Genomic DNA, 15919 nt, shown 5'->3' with positions numbered 1-15919 from the left:
TATGTCTGTACACATATGTATGTGTATGTGTACACACACCCAGAGGGAAAGGATAACTGAGCCGCATAGAGGTTTCTCTATCTTACACACACACTCACACAGATACACACATGTCCAGTGTGTATATGTGTGTATACACACACACACACACACAGGGAAAGGATGGCTGAGCTACACAGATGTTTCTCTCTCTCTCTCTCTCTCTCACACACACACACACACACACACACACATCCAGGGCATTGACCCATTAGTATGAAGGGGTGAGGGGGGGCAGAGGAAGGAAGCCGCACTTCCTTTCAGGCCAAGAGGTGGCTGAAGATAAAGCGGTTGTCTGGGATGGGGTGGGGTGGAGGGAGGCTTTGTGACCCCCCCCCCCCGCCCAATGCTCTGTGGCTTTTGGCAGGCTCCGCTCCTCGGCCATTACCCTTCTCTCCTGGGCTAATACCCTTTGCAAGACTTGTAAGTCATAGTTGGCTTACCTGATCTTGCCTGTTCTACTAATAAGTGAACCAGGTGAAGGTGGAGAAAGTAAGGCAGAGTTTTCTTCCTCCTTTCTTTCTTTTTGGAGGGGAATAGGCAGTTCCCGTTTTGAACCAGACTGAATCATAGGTTGATTTTGCAAGTGCTCACGCAGAAGAGCTCTAGATTACCAGGTTGTTGTTCTTTTCTTAAGAAAAAAAACTGATTGGGCATCTTTTGTATTAAGAGTTTCTGGGTTTCCCTTTTAAATTAACTTGCTGGCGTTATTCTTGTTTTGGCACCCTGTCATTAAGGAGCAAAATAAGGTGAAGAGCATGAGCTGTCACTGGTAAACTAATCTTCTTTGTTATAAGGCTCTCATTGTTTAGGTCACCTCAGAGTTAAGGGTGTAAGGTTGCAATCCTGTGCATATCTAGCAGCATATCCAGCAGCAGTGTCGTCATGCTAGTAGAAGTGGACTCTTATGGCAGAGTAAATCTGTTACTGCTGCAAGACTACTTGTTGTTTTAACTTGGGAATTCATTGACGTATATGTGTTTTAGTTTTGAGTAAGCACACACAACTCATTGAGGTGATCAGTTTTATATTTTATCTGTAGTCTTATAGAGAAAGTGCCTCAGGTAATGTTCTTTTCATTTATCTAAATATAGATACATTTAGTTCTGTATTGTACAGCTATGGTAACTTTATTTCTTTAGTGTTAATGAAAAAGGCTTCATTCAAGACAAAATGCTGTGACACACAAATGTGCAGTGTCTCCCAAAATAATGAACATAAATTCTTAGCAATGTGTACAATGAGTTTTGAAAGTTCCTGCTGGTATATCAGTTATAAACTTGTTCTGTCGTCACTTGAATGCCCTAAACATGAATCCCTTCTGTTGCCATTTCATGTACTTTTGTTTGTTCTTCTATTTTCACACTTTATTGCCCTTGCTGCTATTCAGATTTCAAGAAAAAATAATATTCTTAGGGGTGCCTAATTAGGTATTATATATAAATTATGTTCACAGACCTAATCCACAGCCCTAACAACCTTTTTTGGCACACTAGGAAAGGGGAGAGTGTCTGAGGTGGAAAATATTATCAAAGAAATTTGTTATGTTTGCGTTTGACAGAGGGAACAGACCAATCTTTAACAAGTGTTTAAGCACAGTTGTGAGAAGAACCAGGTAGGCCATGGAGAGAAGAGTCATGGGCAGGGTGCATTCAGGATATATTATTGGGTTTATGGAAGAAGGGAAATGTACCAGAGATGCAGGCAGAGAAGTGGAAAGTTATCTTCCTCTCAATTATGTTGAGCCTCATTTCAAATCTCGCAGCTGCTATACCATAGGCTGGGATTGGGGGAAGAGGTGTGTGCTTTGATGAAGTGTAGCCTTCTGCTGTGCTTGCAGTTGGGAACAGTGGCTGCCTCCTCTGTTGAGGCCATGAGGAGGAGTTAGCTTTTGCTTCTATGTTAGATTATAACATGCCATAACATCTGAACCTAGATAAAATCCAGTATTCTTAACTATCATCAGTGAGGGTGGGGAGAGGAAACCAGCTTCCAGCAATGGTTTATGAAGCTGGCTTTACACTTACCATAGTAAAGATTAACCACAGTTTAGTGCTGGGATGTAACACTAAATTGTGGTTGATCTAAAATGGAAAGAGACATGCCAGATACTGTCTTTGCAGCTGTGCTGGAGTCAGTATGTGAGCCAGGGGGTTGCTACAGCTTGTCCATGTAATGAATGAATGAATGCCTTCAATGTATTGGTTTAATTTAAATCGTAGGGAGATTAGTGCTGTGAGAAATCAGTGGCTTTGCAGATGCCATTTAACATGGTTCATAATTACCTGTAAAACTTTTAAAATAATTAATACTGGTTTCTGGTCCTTATAAGTCATGCTGAATTTAATGTACCTATCATAGCTCTTTCACTCAGCAGTGGAGTGGAAACCAATAATGGTAGAACTGCAAGTATTTGTTTACCAAAAAGACTACAACATTTAGTGGCTCTCTGTTGCAGCATTCGTTTATTACAAAATGATCTCACAAAGCTGAGTACAGTTGGATCATAAAGCTTATAATTAATAATGTATTTTCATCTTTCTCCTCATTAGGAAAACATTTGTTAGATTACTCCTGCAAAGCTGTGATTAATTTTCTAAGCCTCCTCTTAGTCTGTTAGTTAGCATGTCATTTTAAAAAAATCTAGCCCTACAATTACAAAAAATATAGATTTGCAGTGCTGTTCACTGTAATACAAGACTCTATGAACTGTGCAGTGCATGGGAATATTAGTACCATTGTCCTAATAACACCTGGTGATGGAGGATGAAAGCTGCATTCTCAGTAACATCCACAAGCTAGTTTTTGCATTTTAGTTTTCTGGATGTGTTAACACCTCTCAGAGGACTGTCTGTTGTAAAGTCAAGCAGTATCCTCTTGTTTGTATATTTGGCAAGCATGCAGAAGAAGTCATCTGCCATGCAGTCATCTTATCCTCAGTCTTAAGACTGTACTGTGGACATGGAGGGCAAATTATTCAAGTATTGTAACAGTACCAACCAGTGTGTCATGTGCTGGCTATGTTGCATCTTGAATGATATATTGTAGTCCATATTACAAACTCTTGATAATACTGTAGTCACCAGAACATCTGGTGAGGAAAGGTAGCCTGTTGTGTGATACTGAGTAAAAAGTGCTAAGTCTGGAACTAAATCCGTACCCTAGAAGCAAATGTCTCCCCACCCCCACTATTTTCAAACACAGCACAATTATTTGAGATTCCTGTGTTGCAGGGGGTTGGACATGATGACCCATGAGGGTTCTTTCCAATTCTATGAACCAGCAAATGCTTATTTCAATAATTAAACTTCCTCATTTTGTAACTACATTTCTAAGCAAAATTCTAACTAGTTTCTGTACTACATTTGAGGGTAAAACCCTAGGCCTTTGCTCATGCTTTCACTTCATTGTTTATGGTTGTATTTATTTGTAGACATAGAAAGGGAAGTTGTGGATTTGTTTCTCTGTCAGGATGCTGACCAAGATCGCCTACTCAGACTTAAGTGACAGAACTTTCCAAAGTCCAGAGTTTGTTTGTTTTTTTGTAATCTGTGTTTTTTGTAAGGTGGAAAGTATATTTTTATCTATTTGTTTTTTTAAAGACATGCCTTGCTTTTCACAACATCTGAGTCTCAAAGCATCTTTCAAAAAGTAAAAGCATACAAAATACAAAATTTAAAACATGAATTAAAACATCAGAGAATAAAACAGAACAGGATTTGTGATGCAAAGGCTTACTGAAAGAAATCATTTTAAACTGATGATATCATTCCCAGTGTCAGCACTACATCAAAGTTTGGCCCATTCTCCACAAGTTTTAACAGAGTTCTGTATCCCATGGCTCCCTCAACATACGCAAAGGCAGAACAACAGGGCAGTGCAAGAAAGGGGAATCTGTTCCACAGTTATGAATTTAAAGTAATTTGTTAGTTGCCATTAAAAATACATTATTTTCCCATGACAGCTTACATCATTTAAAACAATTTAAAACTTATATCCCAGGAGAGGAAGTGCCATAGCTGTGGGGCCACTTCTATATGCCAAACTGACCTCTGTTTATGGCTTCCATAAGCAAGATTTTTCTATAACTGATCTACATTTCTGGAAGGTTCACATATTTCCATCTATCTTGCTGCTCAGACAACTTAACATACATATTCTGCAAAACCTGTTGAGTGGCATGTGGCTATGTCAGAGGGGAAAATCAGTTGCAGGAGTGTTGAGCCTTATAGGAAGAGTGTCATATCTCAATAGGAATGTTATTTCACAGAACAGGGGCATTGAAAGCCCTGCTTTGAGTTACTGCAAAATGAGCTTCTGAAATCTTTGGAACTTAAAGAAGAAATTATCTTGCAGACCACAGTGATCTACTGGGTATATAAGGGATCAGACAGGCTTTCAAGTAAACTGGTCCTGACCTCCTTGAACTTGGCCTAGTAGCAAATTGGCAACCAGTGAAAATCCCACAAGCAAGGTGTTGTATGCTGGCGGTGGTTTCACTGACAAACAACCATTCTGCACCAGTTTCAGCCTCCACCTCCATACCAAGAATAGCCTCACATATAGCACATTGCAGTAATTCAGCCGCATGGTTACCAATGCACAGACAACTATGGACAAGCTACCCTGATCCAGGAATGGCCATAGCTGTCTTAACAACCAAAGTTGGTGAAATGCACTCCCGGACACGTAGGGCACATGTGTGTCTAGTGGCAGAGCACTAGCTCCTTCAGAGAGAGTGTGACCTTACCCAGGACATGCAAATTAATGATTTCCCAGATTGGGGACACTCACCTACAGAGCTTTCATTTTGCTAGGATTCAGACTCATTTTAACAGGATTCAGGCTCACTGTGAGAACAGGATGCTGGACTACATGGAGCATTTGCCTGAACCAGCAGGCTCTTCTTATGTTCTTATCTATTGAGCATGCATCCTGATTTGTATTCAGGGAAATTAGATGGTGTTGGCTATTTAATGAGCATTCATTGTCATTTGCTGGAAGGTTAGATGATGTTGCATTAAAGCAAGTATTATCCCACACTTTCCAGGGCATTTCTCCCTCTCTTGCTGCAAAATGTGTAACCTTTTTGAAAACTAAAACATGGTGGTTGAACTGCTGATCAGGACTAAGCAGTGGTAATACATTTTGCCAGTATTAACAAGCTCCATTGGATTCCTGCCTGTTTCCAGAATTACAGTTTTCTGTCTTCAGGTAGGTAGCTGTGTTGGTCTGGCGCAGTCAAAATAAAAATAATAATAAATAATAAATTGTCCAGTAGTACCTTATAGACCAACTAAGTTTGTTCTGGTATAAGCTTTCGTGTGCATGCACGAAGACCAAACTTAGTTGGTCTATAAGGTGCTACTGGACTATTTTTTTTATTTTTTAGTTTTCTGTCTGTTTTGATTCCCACATGAACTTGGCTACCATTTAAGGTCAAAGGATGCCATTTTCTCTGTGTTGTGCCATAACACAACAAGCAGGAAATGGCATTTTATGTGGAATGTTTTTCTTAGGGCTTTTCACCTGGCAAACATCCTGGTGAGTTTTGTGTACCAGGCGAAAAACTTCCTTATATGTTTCATCTTTTTGTTGCTGCTAATTGCGGTTTTATCTTTGTTTTCAACCACAGCTTGGTTTTACTTTGTAGGAAGTGTATTTTAGTTGTAGCTGTTTTATTATCCTGGCTAAGATTAATGTTTATGATATGAGATGTCTTTAAAACAAATTTTGGTCTACAGTGTAAAAGACACTACATTTCAATCAATATATCTGCAGGGAACAATTGATGATAGTATATTACTCATGTTGCTACAAAGCCAAAAAGAGATCGAACACAAAGACAAAATAAGAATTAAGAAGTATTGCATTTCAAACAGTAGACAACAAGATGCTTCTGGAATATGACAAAAAAGGCATAAGGTTATGTTAACATCCAAAATTCAGAAACACAGTATTTTGTATATGGATGCTCAGTGAGTAATAGCCCTTCTCAACATCTTGCAGTAGTGAATTTCATAAGTTAATGATTAATTGTTGTTAGCAATACTTTATTTTCCCTGTTTCGAACATGCTGCACATAAACTTAAGTGGTCAATCCTTAATAGAGGGATTAAAAAGTTTTATTCACCTTTTGCTACATTATTCATATCTATCTATCTGTCTATATGAACTACCAGCTAGGGTGACTATAACCATATAATCAATATCTCTTCCACGCAGCACACTTCATACACATCCTCCCATCAATTGCCTGTGATTAGTGCAATACAATAATCTAAAGCTTCCCGCTGAATTTACATTTATCATTTTGCAATCAGCAGTTCCTATCCAATATAAAATCCTGATTTATTTCTATTACCACTATGTGTATATTCATTTTGCAAAGTAACCTTTCCAAACTTCTGCCTCTATTCATAAAAGTAGGAGAGGCTGTATTTCTCTTCTGCTCTTGTGAAGTAACAATATATGGTTGGTGTGGGATCCTTTAGCTCATCCCAGAAAAAGTCTGAGGTACAATTAATTAAATCCACATCTTTGTATTGACATACATAAAATATGAATAATTTCAGAATAAGCCCAGATCAAAACACATGATTTTGATTTGCCTTTTCAAGAACTGGTACAAAAGACAGTTCTATTTTCCTGTTGTATTATAACCATCTACAGATGTTTTGGACATCATTTCTTAATGGGCTTTGACAGTGTCTTCTAAAAGCCAGCTGTTTGGCAAATTTTGAGTGGGCTATAAATATATTGTGAATGTGAGATAGAAATAAGTCCCTGTGAATCAGGTTTCATGGAGTCTAAACTCTTGAGAGTTAAGCTTTCAGTACTCTCTTTTCTTGTAAAATAGGTGATGGAAAATATTTATATATTATCCAGAAAAGTCATATTAATTATTTAGGACTTGATGCTGTCCTAGTTTTTTGACAGGGAAGATAAACTGCTGCACTTCCTTATACAGTTTAAAGATGTGCTCATAATTTGTGTTGAGTCCCTGACATTTCACAGCCTAAGTTATGCTATATATATACAGTGGTACCTCTGGTTACATACTTAATTCATTCCGGAGGTCCGTTCTTAACCTGAAACTGTTTTTAACCTGAAGCACCACTTTAGCTAATGGGGCCTCCTGCTGCTGCCGCGCCGCCGGAGCACAATTTCTGTTCTTATCCTCAAGCAAAGTTCTTAACCCAAGGTAATACTTCTGGGTTAGCGGAGTCTGTAACCTGAAGCGTATGTAACCCGAGGTACCACTGTACTTATAGCTATCTAAAAGGTTAGAGATTCTTAAGTCTTTGCTTTTCAGGCCATACTGTACTCAGCCGTAAATACACATGTCTTACATGAAAGGAGGTCCAATTGTTGCATCACTACCACATGATCAGACATATTTTGTTTTATTCCATTATTTTCTGTTTGAAGAAAAACATATTCTCTTAAGGTGTAGTTTTTGGCTCTTGTGGAGGTTAACCGGATCATTTCCGGGCCTTCTCCTGCATTCAGTCAACTGCTATCACTGTTGGTGAATGTTCAATGTTTATCAAAATGCTAAAACTGGGGGAGGGGGGACAAGATGTAAACAAACAGTAATCACTCTTTGCATACAAATTACTTCATCAAAATAGTTCTGCACTAATTTATTCAGTGAAGTGTGAGAGTTCTGTTTTCATGAGTCAAAAAAGAGCCATCCATGTGTATTCATATTTTGAGTCCTCAAAAGCTATCCCCACACAGAATTCCCAGACCTTTAAACCTTTGAGTTAAAAAAGTGGGTTCGGCAAACATGGCACAAGAATGATTTAAAAGAGAAAATCATACTGTGAATGCATAGACACCTTTCCTCATTTTCCCCCATTAAAAATTCTTTCTGCTAAATTGTGCTCTCTCTTTTTGTAAATTTGGAACTTGCAGAGCACTTTGAAGGGACATGTTTGTCCCTCTGGATCAGAGTCAACAGCACTGAGACACACAATGTACCAAAGAGTGCTTTGTTATGATCTATCACCAATATGTTTAAACATTATCTCCAAAATGTTGATATAAAGGAGCTTTATATCATGTTATTTTTACTTCATTAAAGATGGCTGTTTCAAACAATATCTCCAAAAAGGACTGCATTTTCCCTTGAAGTTATAATATTTGGAATTTATATAGCACATTTAGAACATTCTAAGAACTTCACATACATGATTTTATTGCAATTGCCACAACCACCCATTAAAGTAGGTCAGCATTGCTTTCCCTTTATTGCCGATGAGGCTACTGAGACTGATAAGAGTTTGCCTAAAGCCGTCTAACTAGATAATAGCTGTAGTGAGCTTTGAAGTAGAAATTTCTAGGTTCACAACTTATCCACTGTGCTACACTAGTTCAGTGTGCTGATGGATTCATAATAATAATCTTACTAATAATCAGCCTTCTGAATTCCTCTTTCTCCATTTGAAAAAAGGGGGGTTGTGTTAGAATTAAAAGAAAGTTTACGCACATGTGAGTAAAAACAGTGCCAGCAGCCACAGCTTTGCTTTTTTGTCCTTGTTATGGCAGTTAGAGGCCAGCTACTGCTTTGTCTAAAAAAGGAGCTTGGCACCATAACTGGTTCTCTCCCACAAATACATGCATGCTCTTCAGCCTTAACATTTGGGTTGCTAATTTACCTTCTGGCTGCTGCATACCTCTATTTTGCGCGTTTGTATTATGCTGGTTTTAATACATAATTTCCAATTCAGAATACAACAGTATTCCAAGGAGGAAATAGCACCAGAGCAAATCGTTTCACCAGTAGGAAATAGAATGGAGCAATCTCTCAGGATGGTCTTGCCACAGACAAATATTTGTTCTTAAAAGGAAAATGAGTTTACATTCCATACCCATGATGGATCAAATTTTGGATTAAACTTGTAGCCCCTTGCAAATGTCAGTCCAGCCAAAGGATATGGTTTTTGAAGGGTGTCTGTGTGGTGTTTTGTATTTTTTTTAAAAAGAAATAAAATGTGTGTGTGTGTTTTAATTGTCAAAAGGAGACTGACACCTACTTTAAGGTAAGGTTACCAGATGTCCCCGTTTCCCAAGGACAGTCCCCGGATTTACAAATCAGTCCCCTGACAAAATCCTATCATTCCTACTGAAGTTGGAAAGTGTCCCCGGATTCATTGAAAAAAATCTGGTAACCTTACTTCAAGGTAATAGTGCCTGTATTGCCATGGTGAAAATATATTGTTCCAAAAGAACACAAAAAATGGTCTGTTATTGCAATAGTTGAAGTATATTGCTCCATAAAAACATAAGAGTCCTGTTGGATCAGATCAGTGATCTATCTAGCCCAGCATTGTGTTTCCCACCGTCACAACCAAAAGCAAGTCACAATGGCAATATCCTTCTCCTACTTTGGTTCCCTATCAACTTGTATTCAGAGGCATACTGCCTCTGTTCCTGGAGGTACTGTATTACCATTGGGCATTTAGTGTTGCAGCACTAACCTTTGGAACATCCTCCTATTACATAGCACAAGAGCACCATGTTTATTGCAATTTTTGTGCAATCTCTGACGCAGGAGGAACTGTACCCACAAATGCAGGCCCATCTTAAACAAGGATTTTTCTTAAGGCTGCATGCTAGGCTCTGTTTAAGTTTATGATCTTGATTTTTGTGCAAGGTGTAAAGTTGTAATCTTGAGAAGTTCCAGATTACCACCCCCCACCCAAAATATCAAACAAAGAACATCTTGACACAAAGGCATTTCATCTTGTACTGTATTGGGCATAATTCTAGCAATCCAATTATATGAGATATGCCACAAAATGTATAAGAAAATATGCTAAGAATCATTCTATATATTTTTTTATTTTAAAGTTTTATTATATTTCTGTATTTTTATGTATGTCATTTGTTCACCACATTGGTGCACTTTGCAAAAAAGCTTATAAATACTGTAATTTAAGAGTGAGTTGGATTTCTTATAACTAATGAGAATTTTTAAACAAAAGGTCTAAACCTGAATCTGTTGTTTTGTTTGCCACTTTATATATTATAAAAAACGTTTTGTTATTTGATCTGACTAGAAATAAAATAATGCTTTTTACTATTTCTGTCTAACATTATATAATGCTGCCACTTAATTGGTGATTTTATTATATTTTTATATAGCATTTACATGGCTTAAATAACCATTCATAGCTGGAACCAGGCACACCAAATAGCAACTAAACAAAAGATTAAAATTACATTTTTGTGTATGTTTAGCTATTGAACGTTACTAGATTTCTTTGGTGATTTTTAGGCAACAGAAAGGGCTGTTTACAACTATTAGTCTAAATCCATTTTTAGAGTATTATTTAATATTTCTTTCTACTCTGACCTCACTTTCATTAAAGCAAGGGATGAAAACAATGAAGGAAAGATTAGCTTCAAGTCTGTAATTCTTCATCTTAGAGGGAAACGTACCTCACTTAGATGCATTGACTTGGTACAGAAAACAGCTAAGTAAAGCCCTATGCAATGGATTGTTAGCAGAAAGCAAATCCAAAACATGGCAAACCAAATATCACTGTCAAAGGTATTGATGCAATACTCCTTTGACCTTTCTTAAAATGCCACATAAGTTAAACCCCACAGCTTTTGAAATGTTCTTTGATGACGCACCAGGGCAGGGTCATTCTGTAGGTCAGCATTCACTATTCTGGTGGATTCCCCTTCCTTGGAGGTTTTTAAGCAGAGGTTGGATGGCCATCTGTCATGTATGTTCTAGTTGAGAGTCGTGCATTGAAGGGAGTTGGATAGATGAGTGTTGGGGTCCCATCCAACTCTACAGTTCTATGAGTCTATGTTTTGAAAATATGGCTTATCTTTAATTCAGTTTAGCCTTCAATGCTTTCCCAAACTTATTGATAATGTTTATTTAAAAGGGCTTCCATACAAGGCAGAAGAAAGAAGCTTATCTTGAAAACAGACAAAGGAAAAAGGACTGGCATGACAGGGATGCTATAAAGAAAGACTTGCAACGTACAGGTGTGTATGATAACTCATTCAGCCTTAAGGCATGTAATATTGAATTACATATTCAGTAGATGGAACTGAGCACAAAGTACTGGGGGAGGGTATACTTTATGTAACGCAGTATGGATTACTGTTAGCAGAGTTTACAAGAAAATCAGCAGGCCTTTGCTAGCAAGTGTCTGGAAGGTGCTTCAGGCAGTGGTTGAGCAAAGAAGTCTACTACTTCTGTTTTTCTTTTCAGTTCTGATAATTTGCTATATTATCATATGGGTGTTCGTTTGTTCCAAGAGAGGAAACTGAAAAATGCAACAGGACCTCAGACTTCAAACTAGAAAGGAACAGCAGCTATGTTTGTATGCTGCTTGCTCCCAACCATTCTACAAGCATGATGTCTTTCAAGGTCTTTCAAGGTCTTTTAAGCTAGCCACTTGAGAGTACAATTTGATGTATCACAAAGGGCAGGACAAGAAGGAAAGAAGGAAGAACTGCATGTGGCACACCACCCCATTTAAATCTTCACTGGAAGGCTTAAATGCCCAAGTTTCCATTGCAAAGGCCTTAAAAGCATCAGTGGGACATAAATGGAAGGGAGAAAAATGATGACTGATGTTAAGCAAACTAGAGACTGCCGTAACTTGCTATTTTGAAGGAGAATGATGTAAATTGGTATGTGAGTGTGGAGGCCATGCAAAATCTCCCTTTTCCAGTTAAAGTGGCAAAAAATGTAAGCCTGAAATTGGTGAAGATTTGTCATACCAGCCCTAGAACAGAGTTAGGGGTTGTTTGGGCTTTTATCCCTGATTTTGGCAGCCTTCTGTGTGGTACAGTAGTACCCATTGGTGGAGAGAGGGAAGGTTGTGCTGACAACAGCATCCTGCTAGACTTTATGCAATAGGAGGGAGTTATAAGAGTTAATCAGATTGATCTAGATAGAAATTGACCTGGTTTGTGTCCTCCAAAACCAAATAGTGGGGCCAACAGAGAACAAGGACAGGAAAGTTCCCCACATATTTTTAAGAAACTGATTGGCCTTCCTAGGTTGTGTATATTTTGCATCCTATAAATTGAGATAAATCTAATTAGTCCTAAATCTGACCTTTTTTTCAAAATAACAGTTAACAAGGTATTTGTTATAAACACCGTTAAGTGTTCCTATAGTTCTTTCAGTTTTATCATCCACTTCTCAACTGCTCGATAGTTATAACAGATGTAAAGTGTGGTGTTTGGACATCATACTGTGTCCTTGATAGAATGTGGCATAATGAGTATTGCCTAGCCAGCCGTGCTAGCTGAGACTAGTGGGAGTTGTAGTCCATAACATCTAGAGGGACCAGATTGACAGAATTCCGCTTTCAGCCACTGGAGTTTTATAAGTATTAATGGCTCCATTTCTTTTGCTGTAGGAAATGGAGAACAGGGGAAACCGTATCCTATGACAGATGCCGAGCAAGTGGACCAGGCATACAGAGAAAATGGCTTTAATATTTTTGTGAGTGACAAAGTTTCTCTCAATCGATCCCTACCAGATATACGACACCCAAAGTAAGTACAAACTTTTCTTGTTACTGAAAGTATGAAGGTTTCTATTTCTAAAATTGGCTTCTCTGTATCCTAACTTGAGTGTCATTCCAATTTGTATTGCCCTTGCTTGTTACATACGTCTGCAGTATCTTGATAGGTTGAATTATCTAATGTATTAAACAAGAAACCTGATAGTTCAGCAACTCTTAACTCTGTCATCAGAGCCAAGAAATAAAGCATAAATATTTATGTACAGAGATTCCAACAGTTGCAAATAAACTCTCCTCTGTATTTTATGTTATTGGTGATTTATTTTAATAGGTTTGCTATAGAGAGGGTATGTTTTATTGTCAGTGTTGTTGCTGTTGTTATTTTCTTGCCCATCCTTCACCAGAAGATCCCATGGCAGGTTACACCATATAAACACACAATTAAAACATTGAAACTATCTGAATGAATGAGGAATAGAAAAGAACCCTGTGGGTCACGGAACATCTGTTTACTTTGGATGTATCCTCACTTTGAGATTTGGATGTACCCAGGGCTATGAAATGCCCTTAAAATTCTCTTCAGCAATCACTCACAGCTTGTATGATACGTATTTTGTAAACAAATTACATTCAGAAAGTGCTGCCTGACAGTCATCCTTCTTTTGGTGTTTGATATGATCTCTCATCTCTTTGACATTCCATCCAAAAAGTTTTTAAAATATCTCCTCCATCCCACTAAGAGGTATCATTTTTTAAGTCTTCGATCTTCTATAGCACCAGTGGGGAACCTCTGGCCTATGGACCCAGTTAGAATCTTGTTCTTCCTGAATCTGTCCTAATACAGGCTATTATTCAACTGTATGTTTAATATTTAGCTACAATAAGAAAAAAAACCTCAAATAATAGTAGTAACCATTCTTTGTATGCTGGTCAAGCTAGTTACTGTGTTCATCTGTCTTGTAGCTGCAATAGCAAGCTATACCTGGAAAACCTCCCCAACACCAGTGTAATAATCCCATTCCACAACGAAGGGTGGTCATCACTTCTCAGAACAGTGCACAGTGTTCTCAATCGCTCTCCTCCTGAACTCATAGCTGAAATTGTACTGGTGGATGATTTCAGTGACAGAGGTACTTTCATTATAATATTTATTTATGCAGACATATGACTGAACAAAAAAAAAAGGTATATAGCAGATTACTTGTGCAGATATTCTGCTGACAAAATTCATTAAGTGAACCCTGCCCAGTATTCCAAATGTTGTTGCATATAATGGGATATATTCATACACAAAATGCTCCTCTCCAAGGTGTGGAAGATTGTTTGCAATTCTGTATTCAGCTTAACGGTGGATAACCAATGTTATAACCAACACTATGTGGATAACAACACAATGTGGATAACCAACACTAAGAACTGCCATTCTGGAAATACCCATAGCTAACTAAAACATACACAAAGGTTGTCAGAACAGGAACTGCCATCAAAATTCCTTTATTGCAAACTGACTCCAGAATCTCTTACGTTAAGTCATAGGAGCTTTTTGTGGATTTGTGTTTTAATTTCAACCACTATTCCTTTATCTTATTTAAATTAAATTATTTCATATACTGACTTTCAGAATGCTAATTATATTATTGTGTTCAGAGTGGCTCAAATAGCTAATGCTTTATCAAGCATGGAAATCATTTATAGTTGTTGAAATGGAGAACATGTGTTTGTATTATCATTAGATTTTTAGAAATATTTAATAGAGAGTGAGTTTTTATATTAAATAGTGAATGAGTTTTTCAGGTCCTATTCTTGGCTTTTGGCTAAGATAATGCATTTCTAATGATGTGAAATTATGCAAAGCTGTCCCACAGTGGTTCATCACTACTCCTGATAGCTATTTTCTCCAGTTAAAAAAAGAGCTATGTGACAGTTAAATGAACATTTATTCAGTTTTGAAGTCGCTTGCAAATATATTCTCACACCATATAGCTCACACATATTGCAATTTTTAGTAAGAGTTTTGGTTTTGAGAGAGAGAGAGCTTGTATCTTCTATTCCATTTGTATACTTCCCTTCTTCCAAAGATCCCAGGGTGGTTATTGGGATTTGGCAAAGTGGTATGGGCTCCTACAACTGTAGACTTAAGCCACACTGTAGTTAGCGATGTAAAAAAACAACCCAAAAACTCCAACCCCTTCACATGATACCCCATTCTTGAAATTTAGATCTGACAATGTTGGTAATATACATTCTTACTCTAGTGTCAAGCAAATTATTTGATTAGTGGTTAAGAAAATTGTTTGTACTATTATAGTATGCTTATGGATTAACTACTTGCCTGTTGTATGCCTATCAAAATTAAACCATTACTGTCCACGTGTTTGTGTTTTATTGGCCTGATGTATGTTATTGAATTATATGCAATACTTTAATTGCCTGGTGAAGGTTCTGTGCAACTACCAATACTTTATTATCTTAAAGTTTGTAGCTAGAATAAAGCAATGACAGTGATCTATTATGAAACTTTGCTTTTCTCAGGATATCTAACCTGACCAACATGAAAGGTCTAAAATGGGATTGTATTTTTAATGGTTCAAGCTGTGCTGTTTGATCACGTCTTCCTTTCAAAGCTTGCAAAGTGATTTTTTAAAAAAAGTTTTTTCCTAATTTCTGGTGTTTTTCTTATTTCAGTTTTCTAGCTGCTTCATTTACAGCTGTTTCACATTTAGATATGTTTCATGTCTAATAGTCTAGATATAAGATACCGGTATATAAAAATGATAAAATAGCAAAATTATGAAAACACAAAACTATTAAACCTTAAAGGTGTTCCAGATTCTGGAAATTGAGTTTTAAAGTTGGGGAGAAATAAAGAGTAAAGGACTGGATGAGAAATCATTTAATTTTCCATGCAGAACACTTAAAAAAGCGCTTGGAGGACTATATGGCCCAGTTTCCCAAAGTGAGGATTCTCCGAACTAAGAAGAGAGAAGGGTTGATAAGAACTCGTATGCTGGGAGCTTCTGTTGCTATAGGAGATGTTATTACTTTTTTGGACTCTCACTGTGAGGCCAATGTGAACTGGTTGCCACCCCTTTTAGGTAAGCAGACTATCTCATTCATTGTTTATTTATATGATTTTTATCCCACCTTTCTAATGCATTCACATCACTCAAGCCAGTGCATAACAAGTAACACTACAATTTCGTAATAAATTCCCAATATCAACATGTATTTCAGTCTGATAATCACATGTCCTGATATGGCATTTCTAGCTATACTTTCTAGCTATATGAAATACAGAGGCTTACACTCTGACCTAAAACTAAAATTTCATCCATAATTTAATTTTATTGTTCTGGGACTTCTCAGAA

At 37.4% G+C, this 15919-nt stretch overlaps 1 protein-coding gene across 3 annotated transcripts in view; it reads left to right on the top strand.

Annotated features, from left to right (window-relative positions):
- GALNT10 (polypeptide N-acetylgalactosaminyltransferase 10) overlaps nucleotides 1-15919 on the top strand; it is a 41320-nt gene that overhangs the window by 644 nt on the left and 24757 nt on the right. For all 3 annotated transcript variants that reach the window (XR_014507974.1, XR_014507975.1, XM_083427120.1), the window contains exons 2-5: nucleotides 10950-11052; nucleotides 12444-12582; nucleotides 13515-13681; nucleotides 15461-15646. Coding sequence is in view for 1 of the 3 variants with exons in the window: in XM_083427120.1 (XP_083283246.1) it covers nucleotides 10950-11052; nucleotides 12444-12582; nucleotides 13515-13681; nucleotides 15461-15646 (595 nt within the window). In the remaining 2 variants the exon portion in view is untranslated. The remainder of the gene's footprint in view (nucleotides 1-10949; nucleotides 11053-12443; nucleotides 12583-13514; nucleotides 13682-15460; nucleotides 15647-15919) is intronic.

The sequence above is a fragment of the Podarcis tiliguerta genome (assembly GCF_965153285.1).
Source record: "Podarcis tiliguerta genome assembly, chromosome: 2".
In the NCBI taxonomy this organism is placed as follows: Eukaryota; Metazoa; Chordata; class Lepidosauria; order Squamata; family Lacertidae; genus Podarcis; species Podarcis tiliguerta.
This window is presented reverse-complemented; position numbering and strand designations above follow the sequence as displayed.